The 27,673-nt window shown below is 46.2% G+C and overlaps 2 protein-coding genes across 4 annotated transcripts; one reads left to right on the forward strand and one right to left on the reverse strand.

Moving 5' to 3' along the window:
* Nucleotides 1-230: 230 nt before the first annotated feature.
* Nucleotides 231-16,926, forward strand: usp42 (ubiquitin specific peptidase 42). 3 transcript variants are annotated; one of them, XR_015103893.1, is made up of 20 exons: nt 231-329; nt 1,593-1,839; nt 2,261-2,467; nt 2,561-2,671; nt 2,848-2,947; nt 3,041-3,108; nt 3,197-3,267; nt 3,380-3,462; nt 3,552-3,663; nt 3,736-3,876; nt 3,961-4,061; nt 4,184-4,352; nt 4,472-5,107; nt 5,215-5,297; nt 5,545-6,510; nt 6,954-7,222; nt 7,307-7,382; nt 12,340-12,434; nt 16,709-16,777; nt 16,848-16,926. XR_015103893.1 is itself a non-coding variant. In XM_086137797.1 (18 exons), the coding sequence occupies exons 2-17, from the start codon at nt 1,602-1,604 to the stop codon at nt 7,342-7,344; spliced, it is 3,393 nt and encodes a 1,130-aa protein (XP_085993923.1). In that variant the 5' UTR covers nt 231-329; nt 1,593-1,601; the 3' UTR covers nt 7,345-7,382; nt 7,516-8,784. The 3 variants fall into 3 exon arrangements, 1 of the variants encoding a protein (XP_085993923.1); XR_015103892.1 differs by lacking the exons at nt 16,709-16,777; nt 16,848-16,926 and adding an exon at nt 10,771-10,849 and having other exon boundaries at nt 12,340-12,391; XM_086137797.1 differs by lacking the exons at nt 12,340-12,434; nt 16,709-16,777; nt 16,848-16,926 and adding an exon at nt 7,516-8,784.
* LOC147189891 (cytohesin-3-like) lies at nt 8,871-26,589 on the reverse strand. Its single transcript, XM_086137804.1, has 13 exons — nt 26,229-26,589; nt 17,397-17,479; nt 17,243-17,307; nt 17,031-17,097; nt 16,792-16,910; nt 15,754-15,834; nt 15,535-15,647; nt 15,047-15,195; nt 14,801-14,912; nt 13,469-13,545; nt 11,963-12,034; nt 11,731-11,885; nt 8,871-10,794 (listed from the first exon to the last, which is right to left on the reverse strand). The coding sequence occupies exons 1-13, from the start codon at nt 26,245-26,247 to the stop codon at nt 10,722-10,724; spliced, it is 1,185 nt and encodes a 394-aa protein (XP_085993930.1). The 5' UTR covers nt 26,248-26,589; the 3' UTR covers nt 8,871-10,721.
* Between the last annotated feature and the right edge of the window lie 1,084 nt (nt 26,590-27,673).

Here is a 27,673-nt window from a genome sequence, read left to right on the forward strand (position 1 = left end):
TCGGTTACGAAGATACGGTAATGCATACGATAACGTCAGACGAAATATGTTTCGAATCCATCGGCGTCATTTATGAGTTGATTTGTATGTGGAACGCGCACGGTGATGATTGTGCATGTACACAAAGGTCGGCGGCACGAACGTGCGACGGAGCTTCACAAAACGCAGTCAAACGGCGGAGGGAGCCAATCACGGCACTCGTTTTATCCCCGATACCCGGATGTTGCCGTGGAAGGCTCATCTACGTCATTGTTCACCGCCGGACACCCGCTTTGGAAATAAGGAATGGCTTTACAATCGCTACGAACGTGCTTTTAACCACATTCCAGGTGAGTGTCCCGACGCTATTATGCTCGAGTGGGGATTCAACGACGCGGCCGTCGCGATGCGGTGGACCCGAGCCGCTCGGGTTCGTTGTGGCATCCTTACACCGGTCCTGTCATGTCTACTGGAGCAGCGCAGTGAACACACGGCTACCGGTGTCGATCGAGCCCCTCCTTTCCATGCTAGCTACTCGTTCGTGGACTATGCCCCCCACATCCCCAAATTCTATAGAACCAAAACGCTTTAATTATTCCAAAACCGCAATCGTGGTGTGTTGTTTGATCGCCAAGCGGGTCGCTGTGGTCTCCGCCATGTCAGCCCCCCCGTCCATCGTGCTAAGTCGGCTAACGACGTTAGCACGACGTTTTAGCCCCGCTCTTAGCTTTTGCGTAATGGTCGCCGTTTCCATGGCGTTCGTCCATGTAACGTTCACGCCGACGGTTATTTGGGCTGGGTTGACTGCACGGGGCTATGTTTGAGAGCCAATGCCGTGTTCCCATCGAGAGATACTCGTGTTGGAGGAATGCTTTATTGTAACTGAATGGCTGTGCGTGCGACAGGCCTAGCCGCCAACGTGAGTCGGTAACGGAGGAGTGGGAGGGAACAGCTGCTTCCCGACCAGGAAATTCGCCCTGTCTTTTTTTTTCTTTTCTGTAACTTTATCCAACGGCAAATCAAAGTAAAAGCTTTTAAAGGCCCACTCTTGAATAATTGTAATGACGCATGATCGTTTTTTTATGACGACAGAAGGACGTTTTTTTGCTCTTCCGAGAAATGTCGTTTGTGGAGAAGTGGAGGCTCCTACGTACAAATGATCACTTTCACACGTGATCGCATTCAGCATATTTTTTCCTGTTTTGTAACAACTATGAAAGTGAGATTAGGTAACGATCTATTAATCATTGGTTTTGTGTGCTCAATTAAATTGTGTCCACGACGTCACTTTACCAGTTATTAAAAACAGTCCATAAACAACATACAGAGGCCAAAATTAGCTTTAGTAATAAATTAATTTGTATATACTGTATTGTTAAATACACGTTAACTTCATTGATTACTCCAAACTGTCCAGAAGTGTGAATCTGAGTGAAAGGTTGTCAATATGCGCTGTGTGATTGGCCAGCAACCAATCCAAGGTGTGCTCTGCCTCTTGTCAAAGTCAACTCACTCCTGAAGCAAACATTTGAGGACACATGCTCTAAATAATTTTGGAACAAAACTGTGATTCTTGCCTCTCCTAAAATCTTTTATGTTTCCCCCACCCGCAGCAATGAACTATGACCATTGTTGACAGATCCTCCGAAAATTCTGACCACGAGTCAGTCGGTTGCAAGAGATCCCCCTTCACCAGTGGAGACGGGATGGACAGCAGCTGTTCCAGCAGCTGGGCAGTGGGCCCCACCCTCCCCACTGACTCGCCGCGGCTGAAGGTTCCGGGGGGCTGCTTGGGCCCGACGCCTGGCGCTGTCGTCTACAATAGCACGCCTTCCTCCGTGGACCGACCCAAAGAGCAAGGTAGGGGGACAAATGAGTGTGTTGTCTCCTTCAATATAATTTTAAAGAATGTAATCTGAGCTGATCAGTCTTTATCTGTGCCTTTACGAATACATGTTGTGGGATGACCTTTTCTTACTTTTAAATGGCACATTGCTCCATAATTAAGTTGAGGTAATGTTTTTACCCAAGCTAAAAAGTAATGTGATTGTGATATGAAGATGAGCCTCAAAAGAATAGAAAATAGAAAATGCTGTGTCACAAAAGCCGTGCTTTGTCTTCACATGGCTTTACGCTATCCCTTTGTTGTTGGAACATATTAAACATAATGGCCCAGCTTCCTTGCCATTTACATAATACACACACACAATAGCAGGAACTGGTTACTGTTCTGCCCTTGAGAAATACGCACAAGTCTAATTTTAGTCTGTTATGTGTCCAGTGTTGTGCAGCGGCGATGGCATTGACATGCCGCAGAAGGTCCTCTTCTCTCCCGAACGTCTTAGCCTAAAGTGGAACCAGGTTCACCGCATAGGCGCCGGGCTCCAGAACATGGGCAACACTTGTTTCCTCAACTCAGCTCTGCAGTGTCTCACCTACACGCCGCCATTTGCCAACTACATGCTGTCGCGGGAGCATTCGAAAACATGTACGCTGGTTTTTCCTTTGGTGCTCATGGCAAGTCCCGTCCGGGTTCTAGCTGGAGTCATGTGTCAGGCTTTTTCTTTTGGTTCTGCCGCAGGTCACGAGCCGGGCTTCTGTATGATGTGCACCATGCAAAACCACATCATTCAGGTTTTTGCCAACTCTGGGAATGTTATAAAGCCAATCGGTGTGCTGAATGAGCTCAAACGTAAGTGCTTTGGGGAACTCAAACATTTGTATCTTACCCAGAATGAACGACAGGCGGCGCTGTTTATCTGTTTACTTTCGTGAATTTGGAGGGAACTGCGGTTTAGGGTTGCAGTCAAGTTTAGTTTTTTGTTGAGCGGGGGAACCTGAACAATGCTTAATTGCTCCCCAATGCAGGGATTGCAAAGCACTTCCGCTATGGAAGCCAGGAGGATGCCCATGAATTCCTTAGGTACACGGTGGATGCTATGCAAAAGTCCTGCTTACCTGGAACCAAGTAGGTTTTTTGTCCTGAGATGCAGATTTTCATTGAAGACGCAGGTTTAAGAAAAAAACAATCCTTTGTTGCATCTCATCTGTTTCATGGCAGATTGGACAGGCAAACGCAGGCAACCTCTTTCATTCATCAGGTATTTGGTGGCTACCTAAGGTCCAGAGGTAAGTTTGTGAACTCGCTTTATCGGTTTTAGTTATGTATGCAGCATGTTCAATCTGGTGACCTTTTGTGTTTGTGTTTCTTTTTCAGTTAAATGCTTAAACTGCAAAGCGGTCTCAGATACATTCGACCCCTTTCTGGACATCACTCTAGAAATCAAAGTAACTCCACGGAATCAATTTAATCATTTTCAAGTTTGCTTTGTCCAAATAATTGCACATTTTGGAAAGTTTTTTTTTTTTTTTTTAACCTGTAGATTGCCTGTCGTTGCAGATGGCACCAAGTGTCTCGAAGGCCCTTGAGCAGTTTGTCAAGCCAGAGCAGCTGGACGGCGAGAATGCCTACAAGTGCTCCAAGTACGTTTTTGTACAAAGATAAAATTTTTCGGAAGGCGGGCTTTACCCGTTGTTTTGTAGCCCCTAACAGGGAAAATGTTTCTTCCCAGGTGCAAAAAAATGGTCACGGCCTCAAAGAGATTCACGATCCATCGCAGCTCCAACGTGCTGACCCTCTCGCTGAAACGCTTTGCCAACTTCAGCGGAGGAAAAATCACGAAAGTAATTTCCAGTAACTTGACTCGAGTCTTTGCAAATTATTTTCATATTCATCAGCTCATCTGTGCTCATCAGGATGTGAAATATCTCGAGTACCTGGACCTGAGGCCCTTCATGTCCCAGTCGCAAGGAGACGCGCAGCTGTACGGGCTGTTTGCTGTTCTTGTCCACTCTGGATTCAGCTGCCACGCCGGGCACTACTTCTGCTATATTAAGGTACCGCGTCGACTCGGGGCCAGTTTGCAGACATTTGCGGTTGCCTTTTGTAAAAGTTGCCGCTCCCTCTTCCGTGTCTCCCAGGCCAGCAACGGTCAGTGGTTTCAGATGAATGATTCCTCTGTGACCGTCAGCGACATCAGGTCTGTTGTTAACCAGCAGGCTTATGTCCTCTTCTACATCAAGTGAGTCAACTTTGAACATCAGCTCACGCCGCGGAGCCTTCACATTTGACTTCCTTTGACGCGTCTGTCTTCCCTCGCTTTTACCGCGTTCGTCTCTCGTCTCCATCGTGTTGTTTCACAAGGTCCGGTGATGGAAAGAAAGAAGGGGACTATGGTCACATGACCCATAACTCAGCCGTACCCGGTCAGTCATCGCCCAGACCCGTGGTGATACCCCGCCTCAACAGCGCCAGCCATCACAACAGCAATGTCGGCTTCATCGGACCGCAGCTGCCCCCGCACATGACCAAGGTATTGCCGAACCCAAAAACGAGATGGACATTTCACACTGCGATGATCAGGATTTTCGCCGTCCCGATATTATTGGAAGAAATTCAAACAAAATGGCTGATGACTTGTCCCCTCCGCAGAATCCTCCCCACATGAATGGCAACGGATCTCTGAGGGACTGTCCGAAGCCCAGCACCAGCAGCAGCGTTGCCGGAAAACCGAACCACGGCGCAGCTTCCTCTTCTTCAGCGTCGCACCTGGTGGCCAGCCAGCCTTCAGCGATCCCGGAGCACGAGAAGCGCCTGAAGCTGTCTTTCTGCATCGGCCAAGGCAAACCGACTCGCCTGGCTTCTTCCTCGTCATCGGCGAGCAGCTCCTCGGCCAGCTCGTCCTCCAGCTCTTCAGCCTCCTCCTGCTCCCAGTCTACCTCAGATGCTCGCTTCATCCCGCGACAAATGAACCACATCAACGGCGCGGCGTGCAGTAACGGGGATCATCAGGGCGGCGGGAACGGCTCGTCCTTCTTGGTGCCGTATAGCCAAGAGTTGTCAGAGGAGTCGGACCAGGAGAACGGCGGACCCCCGGATAACGGTTGCGCAGTGGAGAGTCACGTGAATGGAAACAAAAGAACAGGGGATGATTTGCCCAATGGGGACTCTGATACGCACCAGAACGGAAACGGTTTGAATGGAATTACACACAGCATTTCGAAAACCATCCAAAATGGACACCATTATGGACTTCAAAAAGTTAACGGGCATGATAGTGTTGAAAAGGTAAGCGATGCTTTTCCTTTTTGGTACGCGCCACCCTTTACGTCGAGATCCAATGTGCGGTCACACACACGCACCACTCTGAAATGACTTTAATTTTTGCCTTTCAGATCCCTGTCAGTAGTGATGGAAGTTTGGCATCAGAGGGGAGTTTGACTGTGAATGGACTGGACACTGGCCACTGTCAACCAAGGTAGCCAACCCAGCTGGAGTGTCAAATCACAATTTTTTGAAAAATCATATTAGGTCCTGAAACTCACATTTTGGCATTTACACACAATAACCCAAAAAAGAAAAAAGCAATGGCACTACAATAGGGAACAGAACAGATTTTTAATGACTAAAAGAGGACGGCTGCCCTCGCCCCCAAAAAGCCAACGCCAAACTGCGCAGGCTTCACTTTTGTCCACTCGTGACTTTGTTTTCATGTCTTGTTGTAGTGCTTGCAGCAAAGAGGCATCCCAGGCTGCTCCGGCCCAACCTGCTGCCGGCGAAAGCCAGAAAATCTCTCCCGACCTAAGGGCCGCGCGTGTGTCCGATCCCCCGCCGAAGCAAACGGCTTGCGAAGCCACCTCTGCCGACAAAATCCATTCCTCTGCATCTAGCGAGTCTGCATCCATCAGTCCCGCAGCCGCCTCGCCCGACTCCTCTCAGAGCGCCAGCGTCTCGTGCCCGGCTCTACCGAAGGTTCCCGATGACGTCGCGGACGCCCCGCCGACCAAGACCTCATCGACGGTGGCTTCCGAAGGGCGCGCGGATCCCAAGGAGCAGCTCCGACCCAGTCCTGCTTTCAGAGGCTACGAAAGGCAGTCGTCGCGGGAAAGGGGCAGAGACCGGCAATACTCGTCCGACTGGAGCAGGGACAGGGAGAAATATTACAGGGACAGGAGTCAGGAGCGGGACACTCACCGCTATAGACGGGACTACCGAGACCACCATTACTACAACCGCTGCTCATACAGGGATCCCGATTATTACCACCGGGACTGGGAGAGCGAGCGGCGCTGGGAGAGGAACGCCTACCACCCCAGGGAGCGGGACCGCGACCGGTGCTCGCACCACTACCACTTCTATCACCACCACCACCGATCCAGGGAAGACCGCGATTACCAGCGCAGAAGTTCCGATCACGCCTATCGACATAAGTCGCAAGGCCACTGGAGGCGGCAGCAGCAGCAGGACGGCTGGGAAGTTCGCAGGATGAGGGACGACTGCAGGGACAGGGACCACCACCTCTATAGAGAGACGCTGTCATCGTCTTCGCATTGGCACGCTCTTCCGGGGTCGGAGGACCAAAATGCTCGAAGGAGTGCTCGGTCTGTGAGCTCTGAGGAGCGCCACGGCAAAAAACACAAGAAGAGCAAGAAGAAGAAGTCCAAGGATAAAGAGCGATATTGTGAGAGTGGGTGAGTCACTGAACCTATCAGGACACACTCTTGTTTTGTTTTCATTACTTGTCCTGCTAAACCCGGGGTGAGTAAACATTTGTGCCATGTTTGGCTTTTAAAATGGACTGATGGGCCAGGTCATCGAGAGATGAGCTTTGTTTCTTTAAAAAAAAAAAGGGGTTGTAATTTTATTTCATCATAAAAACAATTCTTTGAATTATTTTCATTCAAATAATAAAATGATAAAATAATAAAAAATATTTGAATTGTTTTTATTTTTAAATCTGTTAATTATGATTTGTTCTGTTAACATGCTTTTAAAAAAATAACTTCTTTTATGGATACAATTCAAATCTGTTAAATTAGTCACTTTTTAACCAGCCGTTACGAGCCTTTTTCAAAATATTGGTTACTGACCACAGTATTTTTTTTCTTTGTTTGTTTTCGCAATCTCTTGCCAGGAGCTCCGACTCGGAGCAAGGCTACGAAGAAAGAAAGAAGAAAAAGAGCCGGCACCAGAGTAAGCAGCGCAGTCCGGACGGCCGCGGCCACAAGGCCCGCAGCAGCGAAGAACGCGAGTACCGCAAACGGCGTCACTCCAAGGACGACAGGCTGGACATGAACAACTGCTCGCCAAACAAACGCCGCCGCCTTGACTACGACCATGACGGCGCCGCCCCCGCCGCACCCGCACACGGGGCATTTCACAGCCACCTTAATGGATACACAGGTAGGGTCCCGCTCATGATCAAATGTGAAGGTCAACATGAAGTCTGAAATAAAAAGCTCACGGTGCTTTGTTCCTGTTTGGTAGGAAACGGTTACAGCCAAGCCAACTTTGTCTCCCATTGATGGTCCGCAATGGTGAGCAGCACCATGAAGCACTGACTGTGAGTGGCCACTTACTACATCTGCTACATTAGCCCCGCAAAAAATAGAACCCTAAAGATGGGCACAGCATTTAAACAACTTCTGCTTTCCATCGCAACAATTTTTTTTAAAATACTTATTTTTTGGTTTCAGAACCCCCCTCCCCACCCCCAAAACCCCCCTGCCGAGATACAGCAGAGGAATGATTGAACGACATGGTGCTTCATTGGGACCAAAAAAAAAAAAGTATTTTTACCACACGTCAAGTGTTACCAATGTTCACTTTTTAAAGCATTGATTTTATTTGCAGTAACTCTCCTACTCCTGTCGGACGTGAACAGTGACAAATATTAATATATTCGTGTGTGTGGAACACAAAGCCCGGCGCTTTAAAACATCTCGACTGCTACTCAGTGGAACTCAGGACAATGAAAACTCATCATCATCCTCTCGCTTCACATTAAAAGGGAAAAACACGCGCTGCTGAAAACACTTTTGGAAGGTCGCTTCGTGCATGGATGATTTTGAGTTTATTTCATATTCACCACTGGGGGTGGAGGGGGTGGGGGGGTTGGGGTGGGAGGTGCGTGTAGAAATTATGAACAAACGCAAGCAAGGCTTCACTCACTGATACCTCCACGATACCCTGGACTGACTTGAGCACATTTCCCCCCTGCGTTTGTTTCGTTCCTTTTCGAACACCCGATAGTATTTTTTAACTTGCTTCTCTTCTCCGAATCATTCCTTTTTTTTGGGCTTTCTTTCAGCTCACAATCTGTTTAGAAATGAAACCGAACAAAAAAAAAAAAAGGTCAGGTTAATCGCAGTTTTCAATGGGGGAGGCGACGAAAAAAAAAAGAATCAGAAAATCCAGTTTGCGTCTTCTAGCGTCATAAGGAATACTGTGAATTTAATTTTTGAACTGTACTATCAGTTACTTTTATACATACATACAAATATATCTATAAAAAACTCCTGTATCAGGATTCTGAGTAGATGTTGTTTTGCTTTATTTGTTTTTAGAAGAAACTTGTTGATTCTGCTCATATTCTCTGGACTTATGTCAGCCGTGAGTACGGATTGTGTTTTGTTTTGCAACTTTTTTGACAGAAGTTAAAAACTTGTATTATTCCTTTAATTTAGCATGTCAGCCTTTATACATTGTACAAGGTAAAAATGCCTTAAAATACATTTTGTTAATGTCAGAAATTGTACTGTTGTCTTTGTGTGTAGAAAACGGAACTGTAATAGCTGGGAAAGTGATGAATTCTCAATATTTGGGGGGAGGGGGTTTAAAAGTTTTGTATTTTTTACAAAATAGATTGTAATATCAATGTGGACACCATACAGTTAATACACACTTAAATTAATGCAAGATTATAACCAGTTTTTTTTTAGATCTAGTCATTAGTAAATATTTATGGCTTACGAAATAACCAAAGAACTCTGCTCAGTGGTCATCTATTTTTTTTTTCAAAATCCTGTAATTTTTTTTCAGACACCCCTAGTATCATTCTGCATCTTTATTCTCTTGCTGTCATTTACACACATCTCCATGATTGTAAAGTTCTCAACTAAACGATGAATAGCCTCTCAATCACTCACAAAATGCATAAAAACAAAACGAAAAATGTACATCATATACAGGCAGACTGTAAATTGGTGATTTTGTCAAAAAAAAAAACAGGGAAATAGACTACAAAAGAAATAATCACAAAGGTGGATATTCATCAAATGTGTTTATGCAGTTGTTGCTTGCCTAAAGACATCAAATAATATCATCGTAGTGCAAATAATTCCCAATCTGCTAAACAGTATCCCAACAAAGGGAATATGGATTTTCAACGAATGAAATGCACTACTCATAAAAAGTTTATATATTTGCGGTTTAGGTGGAATTAAAGGATGACCTAAAATGCATTTAATGGGTCATATTAATTTGACCTCTAAACCACTGAAAGCGCATGTTCAACTGTTCGGGTGTATATTCTAATCCAACGCAAATTTAATCCATTCTGTGAGCACGACTTTTGCTCAAAACACTCCAAATCACTTTTCCGCACGAAAATGAATAGAGATGCTATTATGCCCACGCTGTGTGTGACCTGGCCACTAGGAGGCGGTGTATATGGACACGATTTTATTTTTCCATCTTTGACTGCCCTACATAAAGAAAGACTGAAAATCACTTATTTAACAGTTTTGGTCGTGTTGTTTGTGGTCTGTTCCTATAATCGCAACATGAAACACCAGAGACATACACCAACAGATAGATTCTGTTCCAACGACAGTCCTCTGAGGCAGACGTCTCGCGTGGTAACAGGTGATCTCACAAACGTGAACGCGAGCAGGCAAGGACTTAGTTTATGAGCCGATGATTGCCGAGTATTTCCGAACAGGAGCGTTTTAAAATGGCTGTGTCGAGCAGAAAAGATGCTTTGGAAACACCGTCTGGGGAACCCACTTTTATACAAAAAAAATGACATTGGGTATGGTGTACATATTTAGTTTTATTTACGCTGCCTTGTTCGCCTGTCAGGGCGCTTCTTGGATTGGTTACATCCCGCATACGTCACAACCGCGGAATTCAATACCTTCCGGCTCAACAATGCATGAAGATTTTAGCGCGTAAATATGGAATATGGATAATTTTCCAGATTGTGGGCCCCGAGTCTAAACACAAGTCAGACGTAATGATAATCTTATTGGTAAATCTTTTCAGACACAAGACAGGTGAGTGTCTGACGTCACTGGTCGCGAATAGGCAAAAGTGGGACAAAAACGGCTCGATTGTATCCACTCGAGCAGTCATTTCACCACGAGGGAAAAGAATATACGCATGTGAGGGCTGCATTTTTGTATTTGTTCACATTCGTGTTCAATTCAGTTGCTTAAAATGTTACAACACCGTAGCGTCAATATTACTTTTACACCGTGTGTTAGCATTAAGTTAGCAGCTCGTATGCCGGCTCATTCGTATCTAAAGACACCACTGTAATGCATTTAGGTCCATCGTGAAATTTCACCTGAAAGCCTAATAGCCCAAACCATTTTTGAGTGTGTTAGGGTTGTGTGTTTGAGTAAATCAGTGCATATTCAAATCAGACCAGCTGATTTATTAGCTTTGAGGCCTCCCCCCAGGACTCAACCCTCAGGTTAACGAAGTACTTGTCGTTATGTCATGTAATATCCACCAGAGGGTGCCAAAGTCTTTCCAGACATGTCCCACCAAAATGTTACACATACTGTGACTGTAGTTCTTCACTGCTTTCAACCCAGTTTCCACAAGTCAAAGTCTGATTCTGCTGGCCTTGGACGTGGCAGCGATGCAAAAGAGAGACGTTGAAAGAAGCCTTTGGTTATTTCTTATTGGCTATTCTCCTCTTCCTGGTGGCCAACATGTCATAGAAAGGATCTCTGCTGATGCTGGCTCTGGGAAGATTGGAGAGAAAACATGACTGAGCAACCTAATGCCGATGTAAAAACTGTAAGTAAAAAGATGCACTCATTAGCATAGCTAACCTTGCCATCCCAAACAGCTGCAGTGTTGTAGTGGTTAGCATACCTGCCACACAGTTTTTGAGGTCTGAATCTCTACGCTGACTTTCCTTGGGGTCATTCGTGCTTTGTGAAGGTGAACTTCCGTTGTTGAAGCAGCCTAACACTTCAACAAAAAAATTGCACCATTCACATGCACTTTAATGCTAAATGGATTGTAGCTCCATTAGAGGGCACAGGAGGTCGAAAATCTAATTTGGAGCTCTAAAATGCCACCCATCCGTTTTTTTCTTCAGCACTTGTACTCATTAGGTTCACATTAGAGTGAGTTGGAGGATCCAGAGATCAGACAAACTCCACATAGGAAGGCCAGTGCTGAGATTTGAACCCCCACATACTAACCACGACCCCACCGTGCTGGTCAGCTCTGAAATGGTGATTTAAAATGTAGCTTACGATTCAAATGAATCATTTATGAAGGACCTGGCCCATCTGTCCAGTTTAAAAATCTAATGTGGCACATTAGTTAGACCGCTTTTGATATCAACCCCACAAAGTGCACGTGTGTACGTGTGTGTTTGCTTGTACTAATCAAAAGGAAGTGAGCTTATCCAACAAAGCAGAAGTCACCTCGGTGTGTTATCTGTGTAGAAGTGTGAGAAACAGACTCCTGTTTGGTCACCAGTGTGTCTGTGTGTGTGTGTGTGTGTGTGTGTGTTTCCATTGTGTGTTTGTGTTGGATATTCATGACACACACACACATACAAGTGGCGTGTCATCGTCAAGGTCACCCATGAGAAGCCGACACATGGGATGTGGCTAAGTGCCCCCTCGGTGTAAATGGATCCGTACAAACACAATCGTGCTCACTTGATGGATTTGATCCATTCCTCCTTCTCCTCGGGTGTGGGGGCCGATATCCTGTAAACCACGTGGTTGCCCTCCACCACGCGCCCGTCCGCTTCCGTTTTGCAGGCCTTGATGACCTGCCCTTTGTGGCTGGGGTTGTAGAGTTCGAAGCAGTTCTTGCATACCAAAAAGCCAAGATGGTGTGAAAATCGGCCTTAAAGAACATGTAAGGAATCTTGACGTGTGTCCTTACCGGTTTCCTGGGCTCATCCACTTCTCGGATACTCAGGTTCTCCAGGGGGATAATCCCACGTGGCTCTTTATCCTGGAAAGAAGCATCAGTGTTATCGAGGCAAAAATAATTAAATAGAATGCAAAGAACTAAACGGTTAGTTTTATGTTTGAATTCAGTGGGCCCATGCCTTGCTGAGGATAAAAATATATACATGTGATTATTACTGTGGTGTCTGTCTAGATGTGTTGTGTTCAAATATGCGTGTCAGTGCTAGTTTCAGTAGCCCATCTATGGTGTTTTGCATCGTGTGTTAGCATGAAGCTAGCAGACGTTTGTGAGACCAAGTGGTTTGTTTAACACACCTTGTGTAATTCTCTTTATTTCTTCTTTTGCAGTGAAATTCACCTGGGAGTAGTAATAAAAAGCTCACAGCCCCTTATTTCGAAGAATCGTCCATTACTTGCCAAGCTGCTGCTTGCTGAGAAGTGACGTGAGTGAATTCTTCACATTTTTGCTTGCAACTAAAACTAAACATTTGGCAGAGTACCATTAGATTACTTTGTTGTTATCTGGTCGTAGTTTGGTGACATCTAACTTTTTCTCCACAAATATCGCATGTTTTTTCCCCTGAAAAAAAGTGCACATCTTTTGCATGACTGAATAGTTTTTTTTTTAATCAATGACAAAAGTGGCCATTTTCAGTCTCAAGAAACAGCCCCCCCCCCACAATTTTTTTTCTTAACAAAAAAATGCCTAACATATTTTCTTAGGAAAAACAGCCAAATAAAATGGAATTGGATTTGCTGTGCACATTTCCAATTTTAACCCGATCTGGGAAAAATGTGTCGGAGTAGCACCTCGAGGGTGGCGATTTAAATGTTTTTCTTGTTCATCCCGGTCATGTAGGGGACAGTCCCCCAGGGAGATGCAACCCTGCGCTCTCCTGCCTCCTGCCCGTGCACCATTATAGCTACAGGGCCGGATGTGTGCGCGCACATGTGTGTGTGTCCACGTGTGTATTGTGTATGTGTGAACCTTGAGGAAGTGCCCTGCATCCTTCATGTCATCTTACGCCGAATGAGAGTGCACAGGAAGGGGAGTGTGTGTGTGTGTGTGTGTTGTCTCGCAGTGCCAGGCGTGTATTGACATGTAACAGGTTGAATCATTTTGCACAAGGCCAGATGTGTGCCGTGTAGCGTGCAGATGTTTCCCATGAGGACTGATGTTGGCGTGAGGGTCAAAGAGCCAAGCTGGCAGGCAATAACCTTTTGACCTTAGTCTACATGTCAGCCGTTTTTCTTTTTTTAAGACCGCCGCCCCGAATATGAAAAGCGAACAAATTGCGGTTCTCTAGTCGAGTCATTATCAACATCTGCTTTACGCGCAGAAGGTCCTGGGTTCACTCCCCAGCGGAACCAAAATGGGGCACTTTTTGCTTTGTTGCCCCGTCGTTTTAAAAAATCAAATGCGGCATTCGAGCAAAAGAAATCGATTTGAATCCTGCACGTTTGAAATGAGACTTACGGTTGTGTATTCGAAGTAATACAGGCAGTTGTCTGTGAGTATGAACCACCTCCTCTTCCACGTCTTCACCCTGCCGCCTGCGCACAGCGGGGGGTGAAAAAAAAAAGCATCAACAAGGGTTTGAATGGGAATTCCAGCTGAGGAGGTGCAAGCGTGAACACACGGCAAGATGGGAGGGGTCAGCAGGGACGTCATTCAAGGCTTGTCGTTCTCATAATGTTTAAAAAAAAAAAAAGCAGCCCTTTCAAACACCGCGGTTACGACAGTGGACAGCACGCCATGTTATCAGGTTACAGGGTGCATGAAAGAGTTAATATTGATCTATATTCTTTTAACAGACAAGTCACGCTGACAAATAAAGGCCTTGGGCCAAACTTAGAGGCAAAAAAAAAAGTTGCAATTCTTCTCCGAAAGGAAATCTCCTTTTATGGAGACGCGATGCCGCCATCTGCCGCCATCGTCTCATAAAAGTAGATTATTCGGATTAGTGGATATTCAGTGATGTAATTAACCTGCATCATACCAACACAACATTTTGGGCTCAGCACTCTGCACAATCTGGAACACGTCTGACGCAGGAATTTATGATTAAAATGTATTTCTCTGGCTGGAAAAAGGGCCTTTCACTTTTTGATTCTGCATCCGAGAACTGTTGAGTGCTCCCTTTCCAAATGTGAGGTCTGGCGCATTGTTACTAAAATCTACCGGACGCTTGGCTTGATAGATGGAAACGCAGCAGGATGCTCGGGACCGCCATGGTGCGCCGCGATAGTATTTCTCAGACTGAAGTGGGACCGGCGAGAGGAAAACGGAGCGATTCATTCATCCAAACCAATCCATCCCCTCCGATGCCGTTTCAAATGAAAATGGAATTCAGTGATTGGGGGAAGCGGGACCTAACTTGCTGATCTGGCAAGTGCGGCTGGCCGGGGACTGAAAAGCCAGAGCCAAAGAATGCAGAGGAAGGTGGGGGCGTGCTGGGGTGGAGTGCTGGCAGCCCGTCAGGTCCAGCAGGGGCAGGACCAGAGAGGGAGGATAATAAAGAGGGGAGACGGTCTCCATTATTTCTCGACATGGGCAGCCACACAGCAGCGGGCACGCATTCCCCGCAAGTCCATTCTGTAAAAGCTTCAGCATGACTACATGGTCTGACTCACTGTAGGATTGGATCGAGGGGGGGACTAGGAGGTCTTTAAAACGTGGCTTCCTAGTCCAGTTGCGTATTGTCCTTCATCTTGTCAATCAGCCAATGTCGGGAAGACATAGATTGGTCGGGTTTGATGATTCGTCGATTTGATCGATTATTTGTCCGAACTTTTTTTTTTAACATACCGAGCTTTAAGAGCCAGCCTTCTCTGTCGGGGTTGAAGAAAGTGTGCGTCAGATCATTCCCGTCATCCTCCGGGATTTTAAATGGCTCATTTTTGATGCTGTCGTAAAGATTCTGCGGAAAAAGGCAAGAGGGTGGGGGGGGGGGGTGGACACTGATCGTCAGAGTAGAAAACTGCAAAGAAAAAGCTCATTTATGACAAATGAGGCCACCTCGCACCCTCCACCCCCCGTGCGACGGTGCCTCACCCTGAGAAGCTCCTCCGGCAAGTCTCCTCCTTCGTTGATCCCTCTGTTCATGGAGATGAAACGCTCCACGGGGGGCTTGTCTCTGACATTGGGGTTGTGCAGGCTGGTGTTCAGCATGATGATAGCAAATGAGAGCACGTAGCAAGTATCTGGAAACCAATCAAAGGTGTCATTTCTTCTTCTTTTTTTTTTTTTCTTTTCTCTATTGCAGCCTTCACTGGGCGTAAGGCCGCGCAGTTCGCATCAAGGTGGATGGAATCATTCGGAATTAAGAGTCGGATTCATGTACGCACAAGCCGCCTCTTCCCCGCGATAAAACGTCGACAAATATTTACCGGTGTGTTGTTGTGACCGTGTCAGTCACCAGAGTTGTGCTCGCACCCGGCCAGTGTGCTCGTTCGCTCATCTCCCACACGGAAGCTGTCGCGATGCGACTTGAATCCGCTCGATTCGCGGATGCGGCAACTCCTGTCGATGCGTTCGCATACCTGTGGACTGGAAGACCCCCGGGTTGCACTGGCAGTAGCGCGAAGCAAAGGCCTCCATCATGCGGTCAATCTTCTGAGCTTCACCTGGCAAACGGAAACTCCACAGGAATTGCCTGGAATTCAAACAGGAAGTCAGGGGGCGGATTCCGTTGCCGTCGCGAGCTGTCAGGATGTGTTTTGCAACTTTTTCTTTTTTTTTTTTTTTTACTTTCCGCTGACCGTAGCGCTTGGACGAGGTTGAGGTCAGCAAACTCGTGCAGCTCCACGAAAGCCTGCAGCACCTTGATGTTGAAGTCGTCCCTGGCGAACGAGCAGAGACAATCCATGTCGGAAAAGCAAAACGCAATCCGTATGCAGGTGTTGAAATGGGCCTTTCCTCAGCATTCCTGTCACGATTACTAATTTAATTCGCACAAGATGCTGAGAGGTGGCGTGTGGAATCCATTTAAACAGCTGGCCCGGGCTTTGCGTTTCCAACCGCCTCCAGGCATTGGCGCATATGCCCGGCTGATGAAAAACAGCTCAACCCAAAAACCACACACACACAACTGCGGTTTGTCGGGCCGTCGACGGCTTACACCATCCCTCCATTTTGTCTTTTAAGCAAACTTTTGGTTCAATAACATTCTTGCATTATTTGGACTGGGCCATGTTTTGTCTCTTGACATGCGTGCGCCGAGCTTTCTTCCTGTTGAAGTTGTCTGCAGCCAGACAAAAATTACACCGATTTTATTTTTTGGGGGTGGGGGGGTGATAACCTCATTTTCTCATTATTAAGACCAGTGAAATGATGTGATATGAAAGATAAGATGAAGGTCCATTTAAGAGTCCCCCGCACCCCATCCATCTGATTATCAATTTCACATGAAATTGATTGCATTCATTTTCTTGTGTCTCTTACCGTGTTTCGGTGTGTTGTGCTGCCTGTTTCCCCTCCTCAGCGTGCAATGATAGCTTCCTGCCCCCCCCCCCCCCCCCCATAGCCCCATTACTGATAATTAGAGAGCCTCATTCCCTTTTAACGTGGTCCGTGAATGAAGCTTTTTGGCAGCCAGAAGTGTAAAATATATGATCATAAAAGTGTCGGGTGACCTTGTCAAAGTGGTTGCCATGGCAACCTATCTGCACCCTTGTTAATTCTACCCCTTCGGGACTCCTCTGCCTTCTTTTCCAGAAATTGGAAGAACAACAAGATGGCAGCAGTCAAAGGTGCCGTTGGCGCCAAGTACGAATCTCCAGCAAGGTTTGCCAACTCACCGTTCGCCGAGGTAGTCTCCGATGACGGTCTTGTTGAGCCCCTCGCCTTTATACAGGAACTGGGCAATGTCTTCTGGGGTGTGCTGAAGGAGGTCGTTCTCCAGTAGGAATTGGATTCCCTAGAGGAGGGTGACCAGAGGAGGTGGTGAGTCTCTCTCAACGAGCTAACGGGAACCATTTGAAGGGTCACCGGCTGCCCTGAGCAAGATGAAAAGGTGAGGACAGAATAAGAAAAGTACCTTTTTCGGGTCCATGTTGAATTTCTTCCTCCCCATGGCGATCTGTTTGTTTCTCTGGGATGTTTTACTGCAAGATTTTGTTGACAGGGACAGTCAGGGAATAAGTGGATCTCGTCAACTTCAGTTCCCAAACTTGATCCTTACCGAGAACGCTCACATACTTCCCGAAAAAAAAAAAAAGTGAACGCGGTACCCCGCCTCGGGCGTCTTACCTCTCGCCGACGCACGTCAGCTGCTCGATTTCCGTCATGACCTCGGCGATCTCAAACTTCAACCTCTGCGTGGCCGGGAAATAGGAATTTGTGACCGGTTGCAAAAACGCATGTCGGCCGTCTTGCAGTTTCACACACACACACACACACACACCTCAATGTCGTCGAGCAGCTCTCTTTTCCTGCGCCGGATGTTGCACAGCTCATCCCTCTCCTCCAGGGAGAGATCCTCAGGAACTGAAACGCATGATGGAGAAAGCACGGCGTGAAGCGCACGCTCGTTTGTACACAGTTGGCACGGGCGACAACACGGCCAAGATCAAAAAGGCAAAAAAATAAAAAACGAGGGCTCGCAAAGAGGATCCAATCTGGTGCCTCGGAGCTGCGAATGATCAGCGAAACATGAAAAAAAAAAAGGAAAAAAGTGTTTTGCTGCCGATCGCTGCTGCTTCACTGACTGTTTCACCTCGTTTGGCTGGCGCGGCGATGCCTTCAATCTTAATTAACTCGAGAACGAGTTTTAATTAATCCATTTCAAAGTGACTTGGCCCACTCCTCCGTCTCCACTCGGCCCGAGGGGATAATTCTATTAATAAAACCGATCCAGATTCGTTCTCTGCCACGCGGGATTTCCCCGATTTAACTTGCAGCTCCGGGGGAAAATACGAGAAAGCAGAACGGACGAGTGCACTTCTTTATCTCAATCCGTCCTACGATGGCACGTTAAGTATGTTTGATCTTGTGTCATTAGGCGCCACAAATCTCTCCGCGGGGCTAATATCGCCTACGCGTCGGGAGGAAAAGAACATCACTCCCTCGATTTACACGTACGTGCAGTTCATTGGTCACGCCCACGTCGTATGTGCAGCCAGTTTCGTTGACTTTGCCTTTTCGCCTCACGTCTTTGGATACCGTTGACTTCGCTGAGCGTCTTTCCCTCTTCCCGAATGCTTTGCGCCTTGCATTTGTGTCCTACCTCGCATCCTTTTTTTCATGCCAGAATGTCTCATTTTAAAACACCAGCGTTAAATCACATTTTTGATTTGATAGTCTATAGTGGGCTCACGCCATATTTTTTTTTGTCTTCATTATTTGCAGGAAAATGTTGGTGTTCCGACCCCGTCACGTCCATCTAGGCTGAAATGTAAACTCGACCAGTCCTCGATCAGCAAGCTGCCAAACCAAATTTGGAAAAGCACAAGTCTCAGTGAGTATTTATCCTGATGATGTGCAAAGGACAGCCATCGCGACGCATCTACTGTACGCCCCCGGGGTCCTACATTAGCTCATGTAGCTAATGTATACTCACGCATGATTACAATCTCGATTCATTCCAAATCTAATGAACGGTACACATTTGCTCCATGCCATAAAAGACCACCACCATTATGATCTGACTGCGCCCGCGATTCTCCAAGTAGGGGCCCCTCTTCGCCAGTGTCTTATTGGCCTCTCCAAACTCATAAAATCGACTGTACAATCAGCACTGCCATCTTTGCGCCAGCGGATAATCTTGTTTGGAGATGGCGGGAGGGGCTTTTTCAGCAGAACACGTCTGCCAATTCCATTATTAACACGCTTCCATTAGTGACCTTCCATGACTCATTTCTTAATTGGGTTGCTTCAGAAAGCAGACGAGAGGCCGTGGGCCCACGTTATTGATAATCTACTCGCATTCTTAACACAGGGAGCGTGCTGCATAATGGGCATCCATATATATATTTTTTTTTTTACAATTTTTGCCATGATATGGTGTCACATGTAGAATTTTGAATCAAGAATTCAATGATTACTGAATCCGTTTGCTAAAGCTGCAACACAAAAGGTGGAAAAAGTTACAATACTTTTTCGGCTGCACTGTAACAATGCTTTGAGAGAGCCCCCGAAGATTTAACGTCCATCGTGTGTCCAACCACGCATGAGGCTCCCATCGTAATCTCATCCGCGACCCCCTTCCCTCCCCCAAAAAACAAATCCCCTTAAATCTACTTTTAGGAGTAAATCCCCCCCCCCCCCCCCGCCTCTCTGTGCACCCAACGCGAACAACTGTCCCCTCCCCCCACAAAACCCACCCACTGGCTTTAACTGCTTTGATTTAAATGAATGCACCCAAATCTTCACTTTCATAACTTTTACGAGGAGGCGTTTGTTCATGCAAATTGGCTTCTTCGCACTCACGTCAGAACCTGATGACATGATAAGACGTCCACTGTCGCAACCGCTGTCCCCGAAAGGGTTAATTCTGATAACCATAAAAGTATGAATGGATGACAAGGAAGAACACTTTGACTGTTTTCCAATACTTTGTCTCTTTCGTGTTTAACCTGATTAAAATGTCGGCCCGAAGATGTCATCATTACGATGCTCCTGTATGTCCCCTACGGTGACATTTTTGTTCGACGGTGTGCTGTGAGATTTGCCGAATGTAAAAAAAAATCCAGCATGTGCCTTGGCTTAGTAAAGGTTGGGCAACATTGTTATCAAGCACGTGGAGCTCGCCGAGAGAATGAAAATCCCACGCTCACTTAACATGGGCTGCTGCGTGGCTGGGAGTGGATTTAGCCATGGGTCCACTGGCTTTATTTAGCGACTTAACGCACTGTAATACTTCAAAAAAAAAAAAAGATGACCTCTGTTGCTCCGCTTTGCAGGACCAGCAAACAAGTGGGTCTCTAATCTAAACCCCACCACTTCCCCCTCATCGCCTCCCACTGTATAAGCATTCACATTACAGCCCGCGTTGTATAGATAGACATGCAGACGTGGTGAGACGAACACACACACACGCACACACACACTCTCAGCGGGAAGGCCAGCTGGCACTAATCCCGCACACGCCCCCTCCCCCCTCAAAACCCCGATACGAGCGGAAGTGTGATGTATGGGCGGCCTATGCACAGATGTTGCAGCTGCCCGATTCTAACCTACTTTGCTTTGGGCTGGATAAGAGGAAGCACGTGGAGCGGCGGATAGTCGGCCTTGCTTGCTGTTGTGTGTGTGCTACTCAGGGTGTTTGGTGCAAAAAATAAAAAAAAATGAATGGGATGTCATCATAATGCAGGAGGTGGAAGTTATTCAAAGACTTGCAATGATGTTAATGATGGAGCGGGGGCTGTAATAGGGAGAAAACGGCTACGAGTGAATCTAAAATAAATCTGGGGCGTGCATGAATATTGCTTCTTGTCCTGACTCTTTTATCGCCTGATGATTTGTTGGTTCGTTAGTTTTTTTTTTTTTTTTTTTTTTGCATGATAAAAGACACCGCTTTCAACATTTCATGTTTGTGTAACTTGAATGCCTTATTTGCTTGCCTTGAAGTGCTTCATTGTTAGCCGAGAGTGCATGCACATGAGAGAGGAAAAAAAATGTAATTTTTTTTTATATTTAAGTGAATTGTATTTATTTTATTTTATTTTTTTCACAGCAGCCGGGAATTGGACTGGGGCATCGGACTGCCGTGAATTCTTTAGGGCGCCCCTGTCGTCCCATAGCGCGCACATGTCACAGAGACAAGTCGGAAGAGCCAAGAGGTGGGGTCAAATGTGACAACCAAGTTCATTTGACTTTTTACATTCGTTTTTTTCTCAATTTTCAATGCCATGCATTTGATTTTCATTTCATACATTTGAACCAGGAAAAACTGACGATTGTTTGCGCCTCTGTTGGCACCCAACCAATAAACCAGATTATTGTAATATATTTATACACAACCAATTATAATGCATCCACTGTCTTTACATTACATAGTACAGGAGCTCCCCTCTTCGCGTGATCGGAAAGATTTGGGGAGCTTCTAGTTTTAGTTGTAACTACCCCACAGAGTATATGGGGCTCACAGAAGCTGATTGCATGACTTAATCTTTGATTTTGGGGATGGGGACCTCCAGCTGGGTACGCATTTGCAATGGGGGTGGTCCGCACATGATGTCCTCATTCGATCGCACATCTGCTCAGCATCAGCACTATGATAATATATTCGAATCAATGGCCGGATCAGAGAGGTTTTGCCGTGGTATGTTGGCAGGCCAAAATAATCATCAGCATGTGAGGATTTGATTGGCCTGAGAATAAAACACGCTGATGTTTTTTTTTTTTTTTTCTCTCGCATCTGGACAGGGTTAGGGTCAGTCCAAACATCTCTGTTGTGGTTCACTCGTTGGTGACCGTGCGGGTTATCGACTCCACTGTAGGTGGAGAGCGTAAAAAGTGTGTCGATGCAAAAGTTGAACAATCTGTTCCAGATTGCAGCCAGTGATCTTTTCAAACTGATGTCGTGATTCCTGGCGAAGGCAAACAAAAGCGAGAAGATGCGCCGCGCCGACACGCTCACAGGTGACACACATTTGAATGATCATTTCCTGACACACACCTCGGCTGCCTGCTCCGGGCGTCAAGCAAGTGACGGACAGGAAGCGGAATTAATGTAATAATCCGCCCGATAAGCTTGCCGACATTATTGCGATGTGTATCCAGCATGAAAAGCAATTTTGAAATACGCTTTGCGATCTGCACGGCAAATGAGTTGTCTGATATCGTCTTTGAGTTTGGGGCAGGATGTCACAGCTGACGTGCTGGCCATTGCCTTCAGGTTTACTGCTTATGCATGGGCGGCATGTCACCTGTGCGGCATCTATCTTGTGCGCGGAACAACTGACGTCAAATGCAAATGTGCTCACCTTGTCGCCGACAGGAATGAAAACATGTACTTGAACATGAACAAAGTGCAGGAAATTAAATAGATGCGCGCCAGGATATTTTATGATGGTAAGAATGAGCTGGGTGTTAGCGCACTTCTCCATTACTACTAAGAGAGCCAAGAAAGAAAGAAAAAAGTGGAGATGGATTCATACACCTTGTTTTGTATGCTCAGTGAATTTCCATGAGTGGGGTTCTTGGTGGAAGTCTGCGCTCTCTTCATTTCAGTTTCTCCAAACGTTCGTGATTCTTGACTCGCGAATTCACTTGGTTTGAGATTTTAATTTGTCGTCCTCACAAAAAAAAAAGTCAGATTCACTTTTTGTGTACCAAGGAACTACGTTGAAATGAGCTGAGGAGCTTCATTTCGATTGTGGTGGTGCTTTGCTGCTGTCTTGTGGCATTTTGGTGCCAAGGAACTATCCTGAAGCGAGTGGAGGAGCTTGAGAGAAAAGTAATAATAATAATAAAAGTAGTGCTTTGCCATCACCTGCTGGTGTCATGGTGTCAAAGAACTACTCGATGTTTATATGAATGGAGGAGCTTCATTTTGAAGTTTTGCCAACCTTCTTATGGCATCTTGGTGCAAGGAACTATGTTTATGTGAGTTGAGGAGTTTCATTTGTATTCAAGTCGATCGTTGTCATCTTCTGATGAGATCTTGGTGCCTGGGAACTATGTTGAAGAAAATTACGGAGCTTCGGTTAGACAAAAGCAGGGCTTTTCTGCTATCTTGCGGCATTTCCAGGCAACTTTTTAGAGGGGGCGTCATTTACTTGCAATTCTTTGCTATTCGCCGCAGGGTTTCGGTCCCGAGCAGAGATTAGCAGAGGCACACTGTGTACAAGAATGGACTTTTTCTACAGTCCACTTGCATTGGGGCCAAGGGTCCAGATCTAGCAGCAGGAGCTGAAATTGAACGGTATGGCTTTGCACCTCAAGATGACTTCAGTCCAGCTAAGCACCTCTGCAGAGATCCGTGCACTACTCGTTACTATTCTCGTCAATTTTTTTTTTTTTTTGCAAGTGCCTTTTCCCGTCTCTCCTCCGCACAGACTTGGAGAGCTGCTCCTTTTCGACAGGCGATAAATCCACGAGAGACTACCTCTCTGTTGAGTGTTGCCTCAGTAGCGAACCCATCCCATCCACCTACACACACACTACCATGGTGATGGGAACATGCAGGGAAGCGTTCTCAGTCCCTCTCCTAATCAGCTCCATATGTAGTCTCCTCTCTCAGCTCTTCATAGTAAAAAAAAAACAACAACCCCATCTTTTACAAGCTCCCACTCACTCTCAGGCGCATTCACTCGCTGTTACTATCTGGGTCGATGCGTTCGGCACGGAACATGGGCCGTATCATATCAGTATATTTAATCTTCGACCGTTGCCCCACAAATCACTGTAATCTTGGCAGTCAAAAGCAAATCACAAAATCTTGTCTTAAGCCGCAAAACAACACAACTGGGCGAAGATTGCCGTGTAGTAAATCTTGGTCGGCACACAAAGGAGATGTTTTTGTTGTTGTTGTTGTTGTTGGTTTTAAGACATTTGGATGGGGTGAATTCAATTTGGCTCAATGCTTTTATAGCAAAGCATTTTTCTTCCCTGCAGATGGGCCAACAAGAGACATTAACAGGAAATCGAGTTTTTTCCCCCCCCCTCCCCAAAATGACTTCAATTTGAAAACAAAGACAGTCACAAGACTGGATTCATTACTTGAGTGTTTTGTTTCTGAAAGTTTTGGATTCCTTTGACTCTCTTTGTTTGAGCTATTGTTATTGAACGCTTGCAACTCAGAGTGATGAAGCTTCCCATTTTGGAATATTTGTGCAAAGGAGTGGGAGCGAAAACGTGCGCTCGCTGTGATATATTTGCTGAGACAAAAACATTGTAACAACCGACTTGTTTGCTGAAGATTACGATCAAACCATCGATTGATTGTTTCTAGTTCTTTGATACTGCATAGCTACAATTTACTTACAATTGGATTTGTTATAAATACATTTTCAGCAACTGAATTTTGGCCTGTTTTGCTGCCGCCTCTCCTCCAGGTCATCCATAAATAAACTTGGCTCGATTTCACAAGACATAATCTGCCATCCAACCATTCTCCTGCAGCCAGTTCACCTCCAAGCTGCCCCAAGTGACTGGCTGGTGCCCTCCCACACACACTGGGCCTACAGCCACAACAAAGAGAGTATCCTAATCACACGACTTCCCCCTTCTAACCCACTAATTCCCTCAGAGGCGCAGTGCAAGATGCCAAGGAATCAAACATACACTGAGTGGATTCAGGCTTTGACAAAAGCCGCCTTTGGTTGACTTTTTTTTTCCCCAGCAGTTAAATGTCTGTTTCAGGGGGATAAGTTCAACTCGGGGGGGAAAAAAAAAAAAGCAGCAGAGAAAGGTACACATAAAGGCAATAAAAACCCAACAAATTTCTGCTCCTCTTTCCATTTCTCCGTCCGGCTGTAAGCTCAAAACACATGTCTACGTCGCTTACCCGCCCTGCTCGTTGCTAGTGCTTTATGTAAACTGCAGCTGTTCTGTTCAAGAAAAGCCGTAAATATAAAAGAACCCAGGCCAGTCATCAGTGCATATAAAACACATCAGCGCCGCTCATGCTTTTATCCCGCATATAAATTAGAATGGATCGCAAAATGCAGGCCAAAGTGCAGGGAGGGTTTGTGCACTTCCTCCTTCCCAGGACCACGTGACTCCGTCTCTCAACAGGATGACAACCCTTCAGGGATTAATCGTGTTGTTCTCACCGTGGAGCTAATTGGCTTTTTTATTTGCGTTAAATGAAAATGCATGTTCGACACTCGAACTAACATAACGTGGAAGGGTCGGTCGTTCAATTAAAAATGGGTGATCTGAGCTCCTGCGTGGCCGTTGGCTGTTGGGTCATAGCACATTCGTACTCTGTAGTTCTCACGTCTGAGCATACGCCGCAACAGTTTGCCCACTTTCTAGAATCGGTCGTATGAATCGCACCAAATGACAAATAAGCAAAGTGCGCTGCGCGTGTGAAGAAGATCGGAATCTGGCATGGGGCTGCGCAGGAATGTGACATCTTGTCGTGTATCTGCTCTTGGCTGACAGGCTTCCTCTCTGCGCTGGTGACAGACTTATCGGCCTCGGCGACACCACGCAGAATGCCGTCCCAGCGAGGGATGAAAGTGTGCGTGAGAGCAATGTTAAGTGACGCGTGCGGCGGTGACCGTGCCGGCGAGCGAATCACAGTCAGGCGACGCTCCCCATTAACATTTATGGTAAGTTATCGAAATAATTTATTCGGCACGGGGCCTTGTTTCCAGTCCAATTACAAGCAGCATGTCTCGGCGTTCTCCGACAGCCAATCACAAAGAAAACAAAAACATGATTTGATCGTGAGTAGGCATTTGAGAATTTTCGAAAGGAACCTATCCTCTGTTAGTCGCCTTGAAACTCACCTATTGGTTGTTATTGTACTCAGGTCAAAGGCATGTCTTATGTAAAATCGTTGCACTATGTGGAGGTGATGGAAGGAGCTTGATTTAGGCTTGCCTCACCCTAAAAAAGTGATTTGCTGCCATCTTCTGGCATCCATACTCAATTCCAAGCGTTTATAGGTGGTCTTGAAGCTCTTTTTTTTTCCTGCAGTGTTCACTATTGTTGACTAATTACTATCCCGACAGTTCCGTGATGCAGCAATGTCGCGCTTAGGTTCTAAATCCGGTGTTGCAAATAACTACATCATCGAAAGCGGCCCCGACAAACTCCACCGAACGTGTTGGCAGTGAATCCAAATGATTTACATGACACACTTTTCCCACCACTTGTATTTGTTTCATCCTCACTTATCAAGTGACATTCAGGGGCGCTGGATTTCATCAGCAAACTACAAAGCAAGCGAGAGCTTGTTTGTCAGCCTGCCATTCGTTTATCTTATCAATTCCACCCAGTTTGCAGACTTCAAATGGAGGATTGTGCGCGGGTGTGTGTGTGAGAGAGAGAGAGAGAGGACACCAGCTTTGCAACAAGGGCTTCAAAGAAAACGAATTTGGGGAAAATGCGGGCAAATTGATGTTTTTGTTTTGAAAGGAGCAAGTGTGCCTTGAGCAAGGAAATTGAATTACCTGCAAGGGTGGGTGGGGGGGGGGTTGCTCTTTTTGTGCCAAGGTTTTTTTCCCCCCTCTTCATTCTTCTTATTTATTTTTATTTTACTCGAGCATGGATGGACTCGTAGCGCGACCATCCATGCCAAGGAGCGAGCGGCAAAGGAGGAAAAAAAAAACATCCTTACCGTGATTGTCTTCATCCATATTAATTGGAGTGGTGACAGGGCAGTCCTCCTCAAGGTGTGTCCGGACGAACCCACGCAAAAAGATATTTGCCCTCTCTTATTAGGATTTAAAAATAATAATAAATATAGCTCTCCTCGGTGACAAGCCGGCGCGTGTGATGCTGTCAGACGTCTGGTCGGAGATCAGCAGATGATGGCGAGCATGAAGCAGGAACGCAAAGTAGCACAAGCAACCTGCCCCACGTATGAATGCTAATCAGATTTTTAATTGTGAGGAAGGACGTGTGAAATGGGAGTGCGTCCCCCGCGACCAGACCGTTCTCCCCCCCTGCCACCTCTTTGGTCTGATTCATCCCCTGCGAGTGGGTTCACATTCGCTTCGCTGCAACCCGAACGTGTTGACGTCAACTAGCGCCGCCCCTTGCAAACAATAGACAGCCGCGCGTGCGCGCCCGACGCGACCACGCGCATCGCCGTGTAAATGAATGAGGACGTTTTTTGAGAGCTCGTCGCGTTAAAAAAGAAAAGCTGAGGCGACGCTATTGCGCATCAGAAATAATGTCGTTGATAAGGAGTCAAGTAATCGGAATGGGTTGCTGTATTTGAAGACATAAATTTCTGTAGCGTATTGTTTCTGTTTCAGTGCATAAGGGGACGAAAGCAGTACTATAATATTGAAATTATTGTTTTCATTTTTGGGAAAACGTGCACAGAGTGAATTCTTGCACATATGCTGGTTAGCTCTTAAGCAGTTTTGGCCCGTCTTCGAATGGGATTTTTTTTTTTTTTTTTTTTAATGCAAGAGAGCCGTTTGTGTGTGGGGGGGAGGCGTCACATGGTTATTTTTGTGTGTTTAAGTCTCATCTTTTATGTGCATTTGAGCATTAAAATATATTAAGATAACCTACTGTACATTGGTTCAATAAAAAAAACAGAAATAAAATGGCATATTATACATATTAGACATCTGATTAGGAAGTGCGCGGTCCCACGTGGTAGTGCCGACAACCCCCCCCCCCCCCCCCCCAAGCTCCCTCCACCTCTCCCTAAGAGAAGGTATCCACCCTCAAATGACATAAATGACGCAGGATAAGGGCGTCCCCGTCACCTCACTTCCTTTCTCAAACTTTCGTCCATTGTCCCCCTGTGGCGTGGCACAATGAGTCCGCAGCCTCAGCCCCTTCCTGGACTCTCAGCGGCAAAGCGGGTCAGGGAGCATCCCTGGAAAAGTGCGCTGAGTCACGAGTTCGCATGGGCAGGGACGCACAGGAAGTATTGCGAAACTCGCATCATGTGCCTGTATAATTGCGCTCGTGTGGAGCCACATTGGATCATAATTCGAGCCGTGTCAAATATTTTGCCAATTTATTTCTGATCTTAGCTATGAGATGGGAATATTTGGCCTATAAGATTGATTTAGAACATGTCCGGTCTCGAGAAACTTG

This window comes from Hippocampus guttulatus, chromosome 19 (genome assembly GCF_054856545.1).
Source record: "Hippocampus guttulatus isolate MCC_2025c chromosome 19, RoL_Hgut_1.0, whole genome shotgun sequence".
In the NCBI taxonomy this organism is placed as follows: Eukaryota; Metazoa; Chordata; class Actinopteri; order Syngnathiformes; family Syngnathidae; genus Hippocampus; species Hippocampus guttulatus.

Coding starts and splice junctions, on each gene's coding strand:
- usp42 (XM_086137797.1), top strand. CDS start 1,602: ATGACCATTGTTGACAGATCCTCCGAAAATTCTGACCACGAGTCAGTC. Junction 2,468..2,560: donor GCGGGAGCATTCGAAAACAT/GTACGCTGGTTT, acceptor GTTCTGCCGCAG/GTCACGAGCCGGGCTTCTGT. Junction 3,877..3,960: donor ACTACTTCTGCTATATTAAG/GTACCGCGTCGA, acceptor CGTGTCTCCCAG/GCCAGCAACGGTCAGTGGTT.
- LOC147189891 (XM_086137804.1), bottom strand. Junction 15,196..15,534: donor GGGGGTCTTCCAGTCCACAG/GTATGCGAACGC, acceptor ATTGGTTTCCAG/ATACTTGCTACGTGCTCTCA. Junction 11,886..11,962: donor TGGATGAGCCCAGGAAACCG/GTAAGGACACAC, acceptor TTGGTATGCAAG/AACTGCTTCGAACTCTACAA.